A 16,856-nucleotide genomic window follows, 5' to 3' on the forward strand; every position below is an offset into this window, starting at 1 on the left:
CACACACAGACACACAACACAAAGGTTGAGTCAACTTTTATACATTCTAACTGGCTTCAGGTGTGATTTCTAGATTGCCAGCACCTGTTACTGCCACAGGTGAGTTTAAATGAGCATCACATGCTTGAAATAAAATGATTTACCCACAGTTTTAGAAGGGTGCCAATCATTTTGTCCAGCCCATTTTTGAGTTGTGTGTAAAATTATTTCAATTTTGGCTTTTTTCTTCTGGGTTTTTTTGTGTTGTTCCAATGCACATAAATTAGATAAACATGTGTGTACCAAAATATTTGTAATGCAACAATTTCTAGGAGAAATGGTGTATTTTCTGGAAAAATTCCAGGGGTGCCAGTGCTTTCATCCATGACTGTATACTCGAGAGATCATGGCAGGGCAGCCCTCATTTTCAAGTCAATTCCAAGACAGAAAATAAATCATTTAAAGAACCAGAACACAGATCAACTCTTTTGTTATATTATTTTCAAAGATCCAAGATTAATCTAACCAGAGTACACTAAGAAAGATTAAGCAAAGTTACAGTGGTGAGGAAAAACTTCATTTAACCAGACTGAAACCTCAGACTCAAGCTGGACTAATAATGATAGAAATGCATTTAAAAACAGTCTTTTATATTCCGAGCTATTCAGAGGACTTTCTGTACCCCCGAAAGAGCAGAAAAGTTAGTGCTCTGCTCTTATGTTTCCTGCTGAAAATATGTGTGTACTTGTGTTTATGTGATTACCAGTGATGCTAATAAATGTGTTCTCTTTCTGTGTCCACAGAGGATGATTTTTCCATCATCCAGCAGGAAATCGTCATTGTAAAGAGCTGCAAACATCACAACATAGTTGCATATTATGGCAGCTACATCCGGTTAGTTCCTAAGTTTCTTAACTCTTTCTATGAATCATAGAAACAGAAGTTAACTGAGCTATTTCTTCTCTCTCTGCAGAGCTAACAAGCTGTGGATATGTATGGAGTTCTGTGGAGGAGGCTCCCTGCAAGACATTTACCATGGTGAGGGAGTTTGTTTGAGTTTATCTAATAATGAAGCTTTGTGTTAGTTCATCCAGGACACGGATGTCATACACCCCGGCTGACAGCCTGCTGATTGAGTTATCGCTTTTTATCATTTACTAACCAATCACAGCTCATTCTTACACGATTCAGGCCATTTTCTGGTCCCTGCTACTCCAGTACTGATCACATTACACTGGTGCTGCAGAGCTTTGCCTCTACAACCCCGGCCTCCGCCTTTCAAGCTTAAACAGAGGCCGTATCACCCTGTGCTCTGGAAGGCTGGGACGTACTGCTCAGCTAACCCAGAGAGCATCTTTAGAGCAGAGCTAACAGCATCAGGTTTCATTGTGTTTCTGTTAGAAAAAGGAAGAGAAAATGTCTGATGTATTGTACAGTTACAGTTTGAAATCTAAGGTTGTGTTTGTGCATTTGTGTAGCTTTATCGGAGCTACACATTTTAGCTGAGCTGCTTAATGAGCAACACAGCAGAGAGAACCTTTCTCTCCATATAAGCAGTCATCATTTGTATTAATGAAAGTATCAAGCAGTCTTAATGCTCCCTAACAATAGATAAACAATTGATATTAATCAAAAGCTAATTCCAGCCAAATGTGAGTGTTTGAAGTCCATTTTGGACCAAAACCTCCAAACAAGAGGAGCTGAAGCTCACAACTTCTTGTAACAGGCCACTCTGGTACTTTCTGATAGCGTGTCGGTTCACACCACTGCAACTGGAAAGGGGATGTATCGTTTCCATTCCAACAACTCTCACAGTCACTCAGCTTAAAGTAAAAAGTTTTAAAAAGTTAAAAAGATATGTGGTTCAGTTCCGATTGAACCATTGGTTTCCTACAGCTGCATCTAAGCTAACGGCTACCGCAGCAACCACTGGATACACCACCAAACGATCGCAAACCCATGCCAAAGCAGACCGGAAGAAGACCGAAAACATCTTTTCTGCCATGAAAACCTTTCGGTGTTGCTCTCTTCTCTTGTTTTAATAAAGAAATGTTGTCCAGCTCTACAAATCAGCCACTGTGGCTAAGTCCAAGCTAATCCACTCCACTAGCAGCCATATATACCCACTGACACAACAGCCAACCCTTTCCACCATGACTATCAACACTCATGCCAAAGCAGGTCAGCAGAAGAGCAAAAACCTCTTTCCCAACACAAAAAGCTTTTAGTGTTGCTTTGTTCTTTATCTCATGCAGAAACGTGGTCAAGTTCTGATAAAATTGAAGCGTCACTAGAGCTATATCCGAGCTAATCACCGCACTGGAGGCAGCCATTGCAAACGGCTTTGAGTACAACTAAACCCCGTCCTTAGCTACCACCTCATTATCCTCGGATGAAGCTGGTTGTAATTTGCAGGTTAAACCTGCACAACTGATTCGAAGATTCGAATCAGGCCACAAGCAAATTTGCATGCCATATAAAACTACATACAATACCAAACAAGTTCAATCATGCAATTTGAGGAGATTTTTTTAAAGCTTAAACAGTTTTGTGTCAATAGTGGCTGCCGAGATTTTTGGATAGAATGGCAGCCATCTTGAATGGACACTGATGACAAGATGGAAGACAAAGAGTCCACGAATCTAAAATTTAACATCCTTCTATGAGGATGCTGGGACATAGGAGGTTATAGACGGTCTAAACCCAAAATTCAGTCACATGTAGATCTCAGTGTTTTCACATGTTTACCATATTCCAACATATCTAATGTGTTAAGACAAAAACTTTGGATTTCACTTTACAGGGTTTTTAAAGACCCAACCTTTAAAAGCCTGCAACTTTCCTTTCATCCTCTTTGACACATCCTGAGCAGAGAAGTTTGTAGTTTAATTTGTGGCTGCAGCATTGGTCATAAGATTTTCCACTGAGTTTATACACTAAATAATGTCCACAGTGTTCTGCAAATGTCTATGCCATACATCACACAGCCATGTCACTATGTGATCACTCAGGTTTTCTTTCTCTTGTCACCTCCTGGAGGCTAATCCTACTTTGTCATTAAACAGTTTCTACATAGAGTAAGTGTGCTTGTGTTTCACAGTGACTGGTCCTCTATCAGAGCCACAGATCGCCTACATCTGCAGGGAGATGCTACAGGTGAGGCCACACTGAGTACCATACCTTTGAATGAACAATGTGAAAGACACTACTCCTGATATAGCACAAAAAAAATCAAACATTTGAATTGGTTACAACAGTTTTATGTATGTATGTATATGTATGTTTGTATGACCAGGGCCTGGACTACCTGCATGGACAGAAGAAAATCCACAGAGACATCAAGGTAAACATCTCAGACATTGATCATTTAGGATGTTTGTATTTTTGTTTACACATATTTTGCATTTCTTTGCATGTTTAACTGTCGTAGATGAGACTTGGCTGTTAGCTAAATTGGGTCACTGCAGCAGCAGCAGCAGAGAGATGTAAACAGGAACTCAGCAAACACTTCAGAGAAGATAAAAAAATTCACCTGAAAAATCACAGTAAAATAATCTGCATATTTTTATAAATCATAGCGAGTGTAAAGATAATCTCAAATTAAATTTTCACGATTAATAAATGTGGAAGTTCCAAGTTTCTAAACTTCCACTATTAGGAAACCAAAGCGTAAGTCTGCACATTAGCATCCAGGGTTAAAGATTCATATTTAAATAGAGCTTAATGTATCTGGGAATTAGCAGATAATTAAGAGAATATAATGAGAGACTGTAAACGAGGAACCAAAGGCAGTCATATAAACTTTTAATGAGACTTTTAGGGTGAGCAGATGTCTGATTTCCATCATGAGTGGGTTCACTTGAAGATCAGCGAGTGGTTAAAGGAGCCTTCTCTGTTTGTTTGTGTTTCATGTCTCTCTCCTCTTCTGTCTCCAGGGTGCCAACATCCTCCTCAATGATCAGGGCGAGGTCAAGCTGGGTGGGTGGATGTTTGCTCCGCTCTGCGCTGTGCCCATGTGGTTCAGATGAGTCACCCATCGCAGAGAGACGACTCAGTTAACGTCCTCTGTTGCAGCGTTAAAACACGGCTGATGTGAATGTTGTTGAGGGACTGAGTCGGCCTCAGCGCTGTTTCCCGCTGGTTTAGAGGTTGATTTGTTTTAGTCTGAGTTAGACGGTACCTATTTTGCTGCTGAATGTTGTTTCATGCGCACGCAAACTACTGTCAAGGGAAGTCATTTTCCTTTTAATTTTTTTATGAATACACTCTTCCAACTAAGATAGAACAACTGCATGTGAAATTTCCATTGGGATATTTCTTTGTGCTTTAAACGGGACATATTTTACCCTTTTAAGACAAGTTTATATTGGTCTCAGCAGTCCCCAAAGCATGCCTGTAAAGTTTGTTGCTGAAAAAAACACTCCAGTATTGGATTCTTGAGCCCTGCTCAGAATGAGCTGTTTCTATGTCCTGTGTCTGTGGCTTTAAATGTTAATGAGCTGTCTAACTCCACCCCTGACTCCGCCCTCTCAAGATGGATGTGGCTTAATGGACATGACTCTTCTGCTGGCAGTTTAGAGGAGGATCAGGAGAAGAGGGCAGAACTTTCTTCAAAGCAGGGAGGGCCAACCGAACCTGGGGGCGGGGCTAACTCCTCACATGACATCATGAGGGGGAAATCTGAGAACAGCTTGTTTCAGCACACATTTTCTGAAAGGTGGAGAAAGAGAGAAGGGAAGAGAATGGATTTTTCTGGTCTTGTGGACAGGTCAGGGGCACATAGTCTTATTAGAAAAGCCTGAAAAGGTGATTTTTGTATAATATGTCCCCTTTAAAAACACAACTAGTGTTGAGACACTGATGGCCTAGTGGTTAGCTTAAATCTGATGTGTGGATGCTAAAGTGGCATGGCTTCAAGTCCAACCTGCAGCTTCAGTCTTGCTCTGTGCTCTCAAACAAAGGTGTAAAAAGCCTTTAAGCAAATCCTGAAATAGCACTAGTTCTTAAAAAATTAAAAACATTTTGATATGTTTAATGAACTCCAGATGTGTGAGAACTTTTAGTTTTGTAGCACTAATTATTTTATCTGTTTAAATAAAACATTGAGGTGGATTTTCTTTAAACAACTGATTTTGGACTACTTTAAGGTTTATATCATCTCCAACATTAGAATATTTAGTCACTAACAAGTATTTTAAAGGATTTTTATTCAGTCAGATTAAGTGGCTATGTGGTTTAATGAAAATCTTTTCTTTTCCTCTGTTGGGCAGCTGACTTTGGGATCTCAGCTCAGATCACGGCCACTCTGGCACGGCGGATGTCCTTCATTGGGACGCCATACTGGTAAGCTGAAACCAGGAGATTATTTCTATTATTTTTTATTAACCTTCATTTTGTCAGGAAACATTCCTATTGAGATATAAAATCTTTTTTGGAGGCAGTCCGGGCTGAAATGGCAGCACAAAAGTTTCACAACAGACCACAGAATAGAAATGACGTCAGATATTAGCAGTGTTAAGCAGGAAGAAGCAGGTACGTGGTTAAATGGTTTTGAGGTCATCCATGCTAATGAGATGCTCTGGTTTACCCTGTAGCTCAGACCGTGATGAAGGAACGAAACATTACAGATGGAAATTAGCAGTATTGCTAACTCCGGCATGTTTACATTTGTCTTTTAGGCTTATGTTCATTTCAGTCAGTCAATTCACGTGTGCGATTTTTTTAAGCATTTATTATGGTAGCATAGCATAGCATAGTTTGGCATCAGGCTCCGACTTCATCACTCCTCGCCGATAAATCTTACATGCAGAATTGAGGAGTGATGAGAGAACATCTTAAACCCCCCGTTGGAGCCAACAGGTGGATGCTGGGGTGGAGGTGGGTTGAAGCGAGAGCACAGTGCCGAACCAGGCAGTAGGCGATTGAGCAGAGGAAGAGACAGGAAATCTTGCAGCTTAAATAGGCCACTGAATTAGGAGGATGGGAGTCATATGATTTGATTAATAGATGTCAGGTGTGAATCGTTGTGCTCAGAATTACTGCCTGAACTAACTCATGAAGCTTGTCACATTAATGTGCTCTGTCCCTTTTAGATAAATAAAATGAAGGCACTTTTGCCAAAAACAGAGCAAGTTTGAGGAAATAAATAAATGATATGTCCTCACTGAATGCTTTCAGTAATTCAAAAGAGGTTTGCTTGCAGCTTAGGTTTACTTCTAGAAGGTGTTTGACTCGGTGAGAGATGCCTTCTGGAGGATTCTGGAGCTCTTGTATGATCCTACATTTGCTCATCCAGCTGATGTATGGTCTGTATTTTTGTACAGAGTGCTGTTAGGTGTGTTGGTTCCACCTCTGACTTCTTCCCAGTTGATTCTGGTGTGAGGCAGGGGTGTGTCTTAGCCCTTATGCTCTTCATTACCTGTGTGGACTGGATAATGGCATGGGTAACAGGGACAGTGAACTGTGGTGTGTCATTGGGGGATTTCCAGATCACTGATCTCGACTGTTGTGATCCTTATGGAGACTGTAGATGTCCTTCTAGGGGCTCTTATCTTGTTGAGTGAGGAGGCTGAAGCGTCCGACATGCACATCTCCAGGGCCAAAACAAAGATCCAGGCATTTGGGGATGCCTTGGATGCTGCCATCGGATCTGTGTTTGTGAATGGTGAGACCATGGAAGTTGAGGAGCAACAAGGCTGAGATCAACTGCAGACTTGGACTCGCATGTGAAGTGATGGGTTTGCTGAGCAAGACAGTATTGCCTTCCCAGTATCAGAATCTTTTGGTCCTTGGTCCTTCCAATCTTACTGTACTCTTGTGAGGACTGGATGTTGACTGGTGGCCAGAGGTACTGACTGGACTCCTTTGTGACAGCTTCTCTTTGGCAGATCTTTGGGTATCACTGGCAAGACCGTGTGTGTAATGCTGACGTGTTTCAGGAGAGCGAAGATTGGAAGGGTCAGCTGCTTGATACAGGGATGGCAGCTTTGCTTTTATAGGCACCTTGCGTGGTTCCCTGGGCCTGATCCAGCTCACCCCATACTGGGCATCCAGGATTCAGTAGGCTGGTCCAGACTTCGGGGGGCAACCATGTGTATCGTGGAGGAGGCAGCTGGGAGGATACCTGGAGAGATGGGGCATGGGCCTGGCGCAGGCCTGGATGATGGCCAGAGCACTACAGGACGAAAGGTTGATGTTGCAAAGTGCACATAAACTTGCATCAAACTTATTGACTACTTCACGTATTTCACACATCTCTTACACAGTTTCATGAATAAGGGAATGGTTTGTCAAACAGTAGAGTACCTTTAGTAAATATTCTTTGTAGTGTTGTTGATCTAGTATCGTAGTTTTTAAAAAAATTTTACACATGCATAGAAGCAATATAAGCCTGGAACTAAAATTAGAAAATTTGTTCAAACAGCTTGAGTTTTTCTCAGTCTCTTTATTCTTTAGTCACATGGGACTCTTGTCTTTAACATGATTATATTTTAGGAACACATTTATCTTGTGTGCAAAAAATATTTCATTATAAGAAAAAGGCTGTCTCTCAGAAACTGCAAGAATCACAATTAAGTTTTTGGAGTTATGGTCTCACAACAAGTTAGATATTCAAGTTATACACCATTTGAACTGTAATTGCATTCGTGAAAGAATACAATGCCTGCAGCTCGATCAGGCTGTCACAGCCGAGCTTAATGATTCACACCTGACATGCATCATAATCAAATCACATGACACACATCCTACTAATTCAGTGGTTTATATAAGCTGCAAGATTTCCGGTCTCTTCCTCTGCTCTGCAATTGCCAGCTCTGCCCTGAATCAGCACCGTGCTCTCGCTTTCAACCCACCTTCACCCCAGCATCCACCTGTAGGCTCCACCGTGGGTTTTAAGATGTTACCTCATCACTCCTCAGATCCTGCATGTTGAATAAATCTGTGATGAAGTTGGAGACTTACGCCAAACATACTGCCAGAATAAATGCTTCAGCAATTACAAACATGAGTTGACTGACTAAAATGTAGTTACCATAGTTACTTTGACATAGTGTGACTTATGTCTATCTTGTAGTTGCATTTTATGTGTATACTTTAGTTTTGAATCTTAAATGATGATTCAGAATAGTATTTGCCATCTGTCAAGTTTCTCTTTAAACTGTTCTTCAGGCTGATGAAATATCTCCTCTTCACCTGTTTAGAGTAAATACCTCCTTACTCACTGCTGTTCCCCTCCTGTCCTCAGGATGGCACCAGAGGTGGCAGCGGTGGAGATCAAGGGCGGCTACAATGAACTCTGTGACATCTGGTCAGTGGGAATCACAGCCATCGAGCTGGCAGAGCTACAGCCGCCGATGTTTGATGTCCACCCATTACGGTAAAAAGACACAGAGTGACTCAAACTCACCTGTCTACACCTCCACAAAAACTGACACAGATATAAGTTACGAAATATTTCCTCTCTGCCTCACAGCAGCATTAAAAGATCACACATTGAGTTTGTCTTGACCTACAGCAAAACACTTCTCTCTGGGTTCATGTTTAAGAAAAGTTACTTTACTCCTTTTAGCGGCCTGTATGGCTAAGGTATTGTGATAGTTGCATCATCTGACCAATCAGAATCAGGAGCTGTTTGTGTTTTTATACAAAAAGCACATCACTCACAGCCAGTTTTTTTTAAGGAAGCTTTTTCTTGCAGGTTAGAAACACATCAGCATCACTTTGTGTTCAGCATACTGTATCTGTAGGAATCTCCTTGCCACGGCTCACTCTGCACGGGGACTTTTCAAATCTAGAAGAAAACGGGAAATCAGAAGTTTACGGAGATTAATGAGTCAGTAGTTTCAGGGATATAGCTGCAACGACTGGTTGTCAGACAAAAGAGTGAAGTCATCAGACTTGTTACTCAACTAAAAGCTCCTGTGATATTTTAAGCTGGTTATGAAACATCCCGCATTAATGCTGCTTCCTTTATTGTTTTTCTCCTAGCTACAAAAGCAAACAACCATCAGCAAGAAGACATAATTATTTCTTTAAAGATATTTTTAATGCTTGTGAATGCTGCTGCCAGGAAGGTGTCAAACATTTTCTGCTGCAAATATGAGTATGATACAGTCGACGGCTAATGATTAACAGCAAAATGAAATTTATTTTCAAATCATAAAATCCTTCTTACACCTGTACAGGAAAAGATCCTCAAAGAGCCTTAAACAAGAAGAATTGAAATCATAGATAAAACTGAGAAAATGGCTGCTGCTGCTATTTTTGGGTCGCGGTCTCTTCGCAGTTCTATCCAAAATCACAAAAATTAATGTCATCTAATTTTTAAATTATTATATAAAATTATTATCATTATTATTTTGATTATTCTCTGATGATTTAAAAAGAGTTCTGCTTCTATTGTTTGTCCTACTAATGCACTTCTAACACCAGAAGCAGCCAGGGTCTCTGTATACCTAAAACAGCCAGCAGGTAAAATTGACCCGCTATTAGAGTGCATTCATTTTCATTAATAAACCAGACAGTGACCAGCTTGTTCACCACAAAAGAGACTTGGATCAGCAGGTGGATTATGATCCATTATATCCAAAACTATCTTCAAACAGATCATTCAGTCTGAAATCTCACTAACATCAGATTCTTTTCCACTAAAAGCACTGAGCAAATTTATTGGCATTCACAAAAATGAATCTCTGTTTTTGCCAGGGGTATCAATGTTAAAGGTTTTTCTATGACTTAAGCAGTGTAGCAGCAAAGAATATGCGTTTTCATAGCGACATCTATTGTTTATCTGCTAGCATGAAATTACACAGAGTGGAAAATCAGTGATTTCTTATGGGGTCAATTTTATCTGCATGGTTGTTCGAGATATAAATAGCCATTTATAACATTTGGAGTAATGCAAACAATTTTTATGACGCCAGGTGCTACCCTACAAACTTTTGGGAAAAGCCAGTGACTAATAGACTTAAAAGTTGTATTAATTCAAAGTTAGAGACCATCTAAGAGCAGCCTTAGGTAGATTTTACCCGATGGCGGTTCTAGTGTAAAAGGGAAAGTTAAACCCGCACTATTGAGATGCTTAACTAAGACACAGTTTCCTTAAGTTTGCAGCCTATATTTTCCCCCCTTTTCGGCCCTTCAGTTCACTGGTTTGAATAAAAATCTGTTGCAAAAACGAACAAAATTCCACACACAAGTTTGTGGGCTGTAACAGCCTGAGTTTACGTCTCATCTAGGTTATGACTCAGTCTTTCATACGTTGATTGAGGCAGAACAGCGTCACCCACAGTAAACTTTAAATGTTACGTCTTAGGGATAGCAGAGAAACTAGTTTGGCTCTGACATGCTCACTATTGACAGCTGTCATACTTTATAGAAAACCCACTTATCCAGGACTTTTATATTCATTTTTAAAAACCTGCACAGATAGAATCACACAAAGTACATCTTCACTTTGCTGAAGAAAACATGACACAGAACTGACTGGTTCTCACTAATTGTGCTCTTTTCATTTTTCCTTCAGGGTCCTGTTTCTCATGTCCAAGAGCGGCTACCAGCCTCCTAAACTGAAGGACAAATCTAAGTGGTGAATGAATAACACACACAGCAACCATTCATTTTCTATAATCAACATAGGAAAGACTTTATACAATATCATTTAAGCTTTATGAAGTCGTTCTTTCATTTCAAAGTGATGATGTGTGATTATTGAAACCAAGTGTTTTGTTTGGAAAATAATGAGAATATAATTTCAAACTTTCTTTTAACTTTATCTCAGATACATAGGTCCCTACTGTCCTCATAGCAGCCAAAAATAACAGCACTCTGTGGGCATTTTGTCTGTTGATGCTAACAGCTGGTGTTAGCTTTGAAAGATAGAGTCAGTCTTTTGCAGTTGCCTCTGCCTTTATATGATCCCAGTCCTTATCTGACAACGAGTGTCCCTTGTATGACAGCTGAGATAAAGCTATCATGAATACATTTTTAGACTCAGGTGACCTACACTTATATTTGAATATGAAATTTCTAACAGCATTAAAGGTTGGAACATTATCAGTGACAAATTGCTCACACTTACCCACCTTGGTAGCCTAAGTATGATTATTGCATCATTTATACCACCGAAAGCATTTTCACTTTCACTTTAGTATAACGGCACCAACCACAGCACACACAGCACACTAATTAGAAGAATATTACAGTTGATTCAAGCCACCAGGAGTCAACAAAGCGCATGTAAAGAAGATCGAAAAACACCCTGCTGGCATGCTTTATAAGCCGATGGTCTTAATTAAATCATCCATCACATATTTTTACTGTTGGTTTATAAAGAATAGTGTGCTTCCTTTTATAAAGTTTTATGCCTTATAAAGCCATCACTCCTGTCTGCAGGTCATCCATGTTTTATAACTTTGTGAAGGCCATGTTGGTTAGGAACCCAAAGAAGAGACCCAGCGCCTCCAAGATGCTCTCTGTGAGTTCTGATCAATAACATATAATGACGTATAACTTCATTTCAAGGGGACATATTTTACCCCTTTAAGACAAGTCTATAATGGTCTTTTCTGGTACTTGAGGGTATTGTGGACAGGCCAGGGGCACATATTTTTGTTAGTAATGCCTGAAAAAGTGATTTTTGCAAAATATGTCCCCTTTAAGGTTTATTTAGTGTCAGTCTAGTGATGGCATTATGAATCAGTCATTCTGCTCCAGTAATGCTCTTTTTCTTCAACTTTTGCTCCTTGTCTCTTCTCTGCAGCACATGTTTCTGACGCAGCAGTGTCTGAACCAGGAACTGACCCAAGACCTGCTGGAGAAATATCGCAATCCTGAGAAACTCAAGACCAACCTGATGACAGAAGACGAGGACATGGAGGTTTTAGTCTAGATTATTTCACACTGTTTAAAGTTCCCTGGTAGATATTTACTATTTGTTTAAACACCAAACACAATGTGATCTGAAAAAAACCCCAAACTGTTCACTATATCACTATATTTTCTTGTTGTTTTCAGGTGGCGTTGCCTGGATCTTTAAAGAGGATCCAGTCAATCAACAAACACAATCAGGCAGAGAGGACAAACTCAGACATAAGCAGTAAGACAACACTTCATTTAAACTTTAACCAACCCAATCAGACTTCAGACTAGATAAGTCTGCGTTATGTGAATGTTTTTCTCAAATAGAATGAAAGGAAAGATTTTTCCATCATTTTTGTTTTGCTCCTGTCGCCCTTTGTTCACTGAATATAATACTGCAGAATAAAAGAAAGAGTATAAATTTATGCTGCTCTCACTGTTATTGAATCCTCTCTGGATGAAATATTTTGTAAAAAAATGACTGAAATGTTAATGCGCAGAGTTCTACTGTGTAACGTCTTTTTGTTATTGCCATCAGTGGAACAGATCTACACTCGGAGGCCTATGAGGAATGTTCCACCAGACACAACGGTGAGATATGTTGCATGCATACAAACAGAAACTTCTGGTGTCTGTAGACACATTTATAAATACATGCAGTACATTTGTATGTACACAGACCTACTCTACACTCTAACAGTTTTAACACTGAGAAACAAAATCACAGCATAAATGTGCAAATAAAGAGTTGTTTTAAACCCACAAGTTTACCCCTTTCACATGAATCTATCTCTGAAAACTAAACGAGATATTTATATAAAGTCAGGAGAATGGAGGAGTGTGAAAAGATTTCAGGGTCTTTCTTTCTTGCTTTCTTTTTTTCTTTCTTTCCTCCTCGTTAAAAAAACTCGTTTTACAACTGATTTCATGTGTTTTTTTTACAGTTAAGGCCTTCTCTGGACTCAACAGACAGCAGCAAGAGTCCACAGAGGTAACAGGATCAGTCAAAGACATGAAGTACCATTAACGGCCAGTATTTTTATAGAATAATAAAGATTTATTTCTCATTCTCTCTCAGGGATCAGGACACAGACACAGATGATGACTACGATGATGTGGATATGTAAGAAGACATTAAACGATGCCACCAAATACATGCTTAATAAAAAAATACCAGAGAGTATACAGTGCCTATAAAAAATATTCACCCCATGGATGTTTGACCATTTTAAATTTTTGTAAATCAATCATGGTCAACATAATTTGGCTTTTTTGACAAAGAAAACACAAAAAACCTCTTTGATGCCAAAGTGAAAACAGATTTTTACAAAGTAAGGTCAATTAAATAAAAGTATGTAATGTAAAATAAGTGAAAAATATAAATATTTACCCTCTTTAAAGTGACTGACCTAGATCAACAGAGGTTCAGCCAACTGGTCCTAGGAGTCTCACAGTTAGTGAAATGGGGATCACCTGAGTGCAGTGAATTTGTCTCTCTGATTGTAGTATAAAGACACCTGTGTCTGGAATGTCCAGTCACTGGTTAATCAGTATTTCTTGCTACCATTACACCTTGAAGACAAAAGAACACTCCAAACAACTAAGAGAAAAGGTTCTTGAAAAGTCTAAGTCAGGGGATGGAGACAAAATTATATATTGACCATGATTGGTTTATAAAATCATTAAAGAGTTAAACATCCAAGGGGGTGAATATTTTCTATATGCACTGTATATGATGGGTTTTTATGGAACAATTCTGTAGCCTAAATTTAACATGTTTTGTAAGATTCTGAGTTAAATGTCTGGCAAACTGATGACTTTATGAAAAAATGTCATTTTGTTATTTCTTTCTGCTCTGTGTAAGTTCAGGTTCGTTTTCCATTTCTTTCTCTTTTATAGCATTGATTGTTTTCTGTGATTTCAATTATTTTTACTGATGTATTCTCTTTGTTTTTCCCTCCTCAGTCCAACATTAACAGGCTCCAGGTGCGTGTAATGAACACAAACACATCTTCATTAAGGACTATGTTTTATCATTTGTGAGTCAGACTGAATGAACGCTTTCTCTGCCCACAGTCTTATCATGCCACCTGACGAAACGCCACCTCCGCTTCCTCCAAAGGTGATTACGGATCTGACAGAGAACACTTCCTCTATACATGAAACGTGCTTTTCTTTATCTTTTACAAAATATCATTCTATGAGGACGTTTTGTAAACATCCGTAGAACAGTTTTAGCAGTTAATCTGATTATAATGGTGATAGTTATTATGGCAACGATAATTAAAGCAAGAATGCATAGACTCATTTGAAAGGCTTGTACCAACTCTGTAACAAATTTGAAATGAAGGACCATCTGTAGTCAGGTCACTGATATTTGTTTAGTGTTAAATTTAAAGTGGACTACAGTATTTTTTACTGACAATGGGCAGTTTTTATGGTAAGAAGAAAGCATTTCTCAGAGGGAGTTTTTCCACTTCATCATATTAAGTTAAAAGACTTAGCTGTATGATAGAAGTTTCAGTTTGGGTCTGGCATTAGCATATAAAACCTCTTCCTTCTTGTCATTCCAAGTATTTAGGATAAGAAGTTTGTCACTTTATGTTATTTAACTCTGCAGCCAGGAGCGTCAGAGCATTATATCTCTGCAAGAACAGCAAAACTCATCTTTAACCTTAAAAACAGAGGACATTTGATTATGCTTGGTGTTTCATTTTTGCTTAAGGTGATGGTTCTTACTGTCTTTTGATGTTAAATTTCCTTTTTTATAAATTTAAATGTCTCATTTTTCTTTATGCCATGCCTTTTAATGCTCATCATATTATAAATGTTCTGTTTTTAACCTGTAAAGCCCTTTAAACTGCTTTATGTATGACTAGTGCTCTGTGAATCAGCCATCCTTGCCTTGTGTTGATGTCTGTTTGTTTCTCTGTTCAGCCAAAAGTGCGGACCAGTTCGGAGGAAAGCGTGACCGGGGATGACGACCGGGTGAGGAAACCCTGCTCTCTGTATGCCCCCTCATCTCCACTCCTTAGGACATCCAGTGGGACTCACGTCAGACCTACGCCCAGACCACGATCCACCCGACACTCAGGTCAGCTGCTTCACCTTCATACTGTTATATAAGAGCACAAAACAAAAGTGATCTGGATGTGTCCTCATTCAGTTTTTATAATGTTTTTAACCTGCAAAGCTAATGGCTAGATTCCATGACAGTCATCAGGCCGATTCATATTGCAAAGCTTCTAACAGAAACTGTTGTTCCTAATGATTTGACCAATCAGCATCATTTGTAGAGAAATAGGCATATTGTGGATCTTGCTAAAGTGGGATTTATATTGACAGCCCTAAAATAAGTAAAGGGTAAAAAGTCTGTCATTAAGAATTTTTGTGCTGCTCTGTTAGTCTTTTGGGGCTTTTTTTCTGCTTTACAAATGAATTGCAAATGTTGTCACACAGTTTTTAATATGTTCATATTTCCGTACGGTCCAGACCCAGCTTCGTTACCTGTACAGCTTAAAGACACCCCGGCCAGCCTCGTTCCTCCAGAGCTCCCTCCTAAAGGCATACGCAAACGACAAGTCATGTCAAAGGTAGGGCAGAAGACAAAATTAGAAAAGGATTTGTTTTCATGCCTGTTTCTAACACAGAAACGGCATAAAGTCTACAGAAGCTAATATTTAGCTCCATTTTCTTGTCTGACCCACATTTTCTCTCCTCCACACTCTTGGCGTTTGTTCTCAGGACCTCTCTGAGTGTCTCAGTCCCATCATGAAGAAACCTCCCGTGAGTTTCCTTTTATCTGCTCGACTTCTCCTCCTTCAAATCAGCTCCACTGCTGAGTGATGTGTGGTGTTTCATGTGTGTGTGTTAGGTTTCTATCACCCAGGAGAAGCTGTATGACTTCAGATTCAGCAGGCTTCATATTTATTATGATGTCTTCAATTTTAAAGATTCTTCACTTCTGAGATCAGTCTCCAAAAGAAAATATAGAAGCCCAATTTTTCCACCTTTTATTATTCTGAAACATTATTCTTGGCATATTAGCTATGCTGGGTTTAGTATGAATGAAAAACAGATTAACTAACAGAACATTATAAAAGTATTTAGCAAATAAAACATCCCAGGTGTATGAAAACATACCTAAGGATGCAGATGTTTATATAGTTTGGTATGGGTTGGGTTTGAAGGTGTTTTTATCCAAAGATGATGCAGGTTTTCTGTCATTTCTGTCATTACGGCTGCAGGTGTGTCTGTTATAGAAAGTAGTGCAGAGAGGACAAAATGAATTATTGAAAGCCTCCTGTGTCTCTGCAGGTCTTCTTTAAAAAGATCTTCCACGGCTGCCCTCTTAAAATAAACTCCTCTACGACCTGGGAAAACCCGGCTAACAAAGGTTGTATCATCAAACATGGCTCTCAGTAAATTCTTCTCTCTCTCTTTTGTGTTGATTTGTCTGACCAGCTTTGCTTCCTCTCTCTCCATCAGATCAGCATCTCATCCTGGGAGCAGAGGAAGGGATCTACACCCTGAACCTTAGTGGCTCAGAGGCCACGATGGAGCTGGTAGGACTTGATCATTTATACAGAGAATAATCAGGCTTTAACTGAAATGAGTTTGGATTAAAAGAAAAAGTTAGGAGGAGAATGAAACGGGCCCTAAAAAGAATTATGTTAATGACACCAGGTCTGAAAATCTCTTCCCTATAGCCAGTAGAGGGCGTCTCCACTAATTGCAAGAGTACTACTACAGTACAGAGGTCTATGGTTGTTTTCAAAACCACATACTTAGAGTACACATTGCCTGTGACACACTCAGTTGGTTTATACTGAAAACCACAATATACTAACCATTTCTGGCATGCCATCTACACCATAGGTCAGACTTGGGGTGCTGAAATTCCTTCTGAGTTTCCAAGTTGAAGTTCCAACTTTAGCAGGCATTCATCAGGATGACGTATCTGACTAACATCCTGGAATTTTCCAGCTTCCGAGTTTGTCTGGACTAAAATACTTCCA

General features: G+C 39.4%; 1 protein-coding gene across 2 annotated transcripts in view; it reads left to right on the forward strand.

Moving 5' to 3' along the window:
- LOC121526116 (mitogen-activated protein kinase kinase kinase kinase 5-like) overlaps window positions 1–16,856 on the forward strand; it is a 66,307-nt gene that overhangs the window by 35,560 nt on the left and 13,891 nt on the right. For both annotated transcript variants that reach the window (XM_041812487.1, XM_041812496.1), the window contains exons 3-23: window positions 783–873; window positions 953–1,017; window positions 3,080–3,135; window positions 3,275–3,322; window positions 3,915–3,957; window positions 5,250–5,322; window positions 8,225–8,356; window positions 10,505–10,567; window positions 11,374–11,455; window positions 11,741–11,857; window positions 11,995–12,076; window positions 12,377–12,429; window positions 12,783–12,829; window positions 12,917–12,961; window positions 13,804–13,824; window positions 13,915–13,960; window positions 14,776–14,932; window positions 15,331–15,431; window positions 15,583–15,624; window positions 16,156–16,234; window positions 16,327–16,403. In XM_041812487.1, coding sequence (XP_041668421.1) covers window positions 783–873; window positions 953–1,017; window positions 3,080–3,135; window positions 3,275–3,322; window positions 3,915–3,957; window positions 5,250–5,322; window positions 8,225–8,356; window positions 10,505–10,567; window positions 11,374–11,455; window positions 11,741–11,857; window positions 11,995–12,076; window positions 12,377–12,429; window positions 12,783–12,829; window positions 12,917–12,961; window positions 13,804–13,824; window positions 13,915–13,960; window positions 14,776–14,932; window positions 15,331–15,431; window positions 15,583–15,624; window positions 16,156–16,234; window positions 16,327–16,403 — 1,520 coding nt within the window. The remainder of the gene's footprint in view (window positions 1–782; window positions 874–952; window positions 1,018–3,079; window positions 3,136–3,274; window positions 3,323–3,914; window positions 3,958–5,249; window positions 5,323–8,224; window positions 8,357–10,504; window positions 10,568–11,373; window positions 11,456–11,740; window positions 11,858–11,994; window positions 12,077–12,376; window positions 12,430–12,782; window positions 12,830–12,916; window positions 12,962–13,803; window positions 13,825–13,914; window positions 13,961–14,775; window positions 14,933–15,330; window positions 15,432–15,582; window positions 15,625–16,155; window positions 16,235–16,326; window positions 16,404–16,856) is intronic.

The sequence above is a fragment of the Cheilinus undulatus genome, linkage group 2, assembly GCF_018320785.1.
Source record: "Cheilinus undulatus linkage group 2, ASM1832078v1, whole genome shotgun sequence".
Lineage (NCBI taxonomy): Eukaryota > Metazoa > Chordata > Actinopteri > Labriformes > Labridae > Cheilinus > Cheilinus undulatus.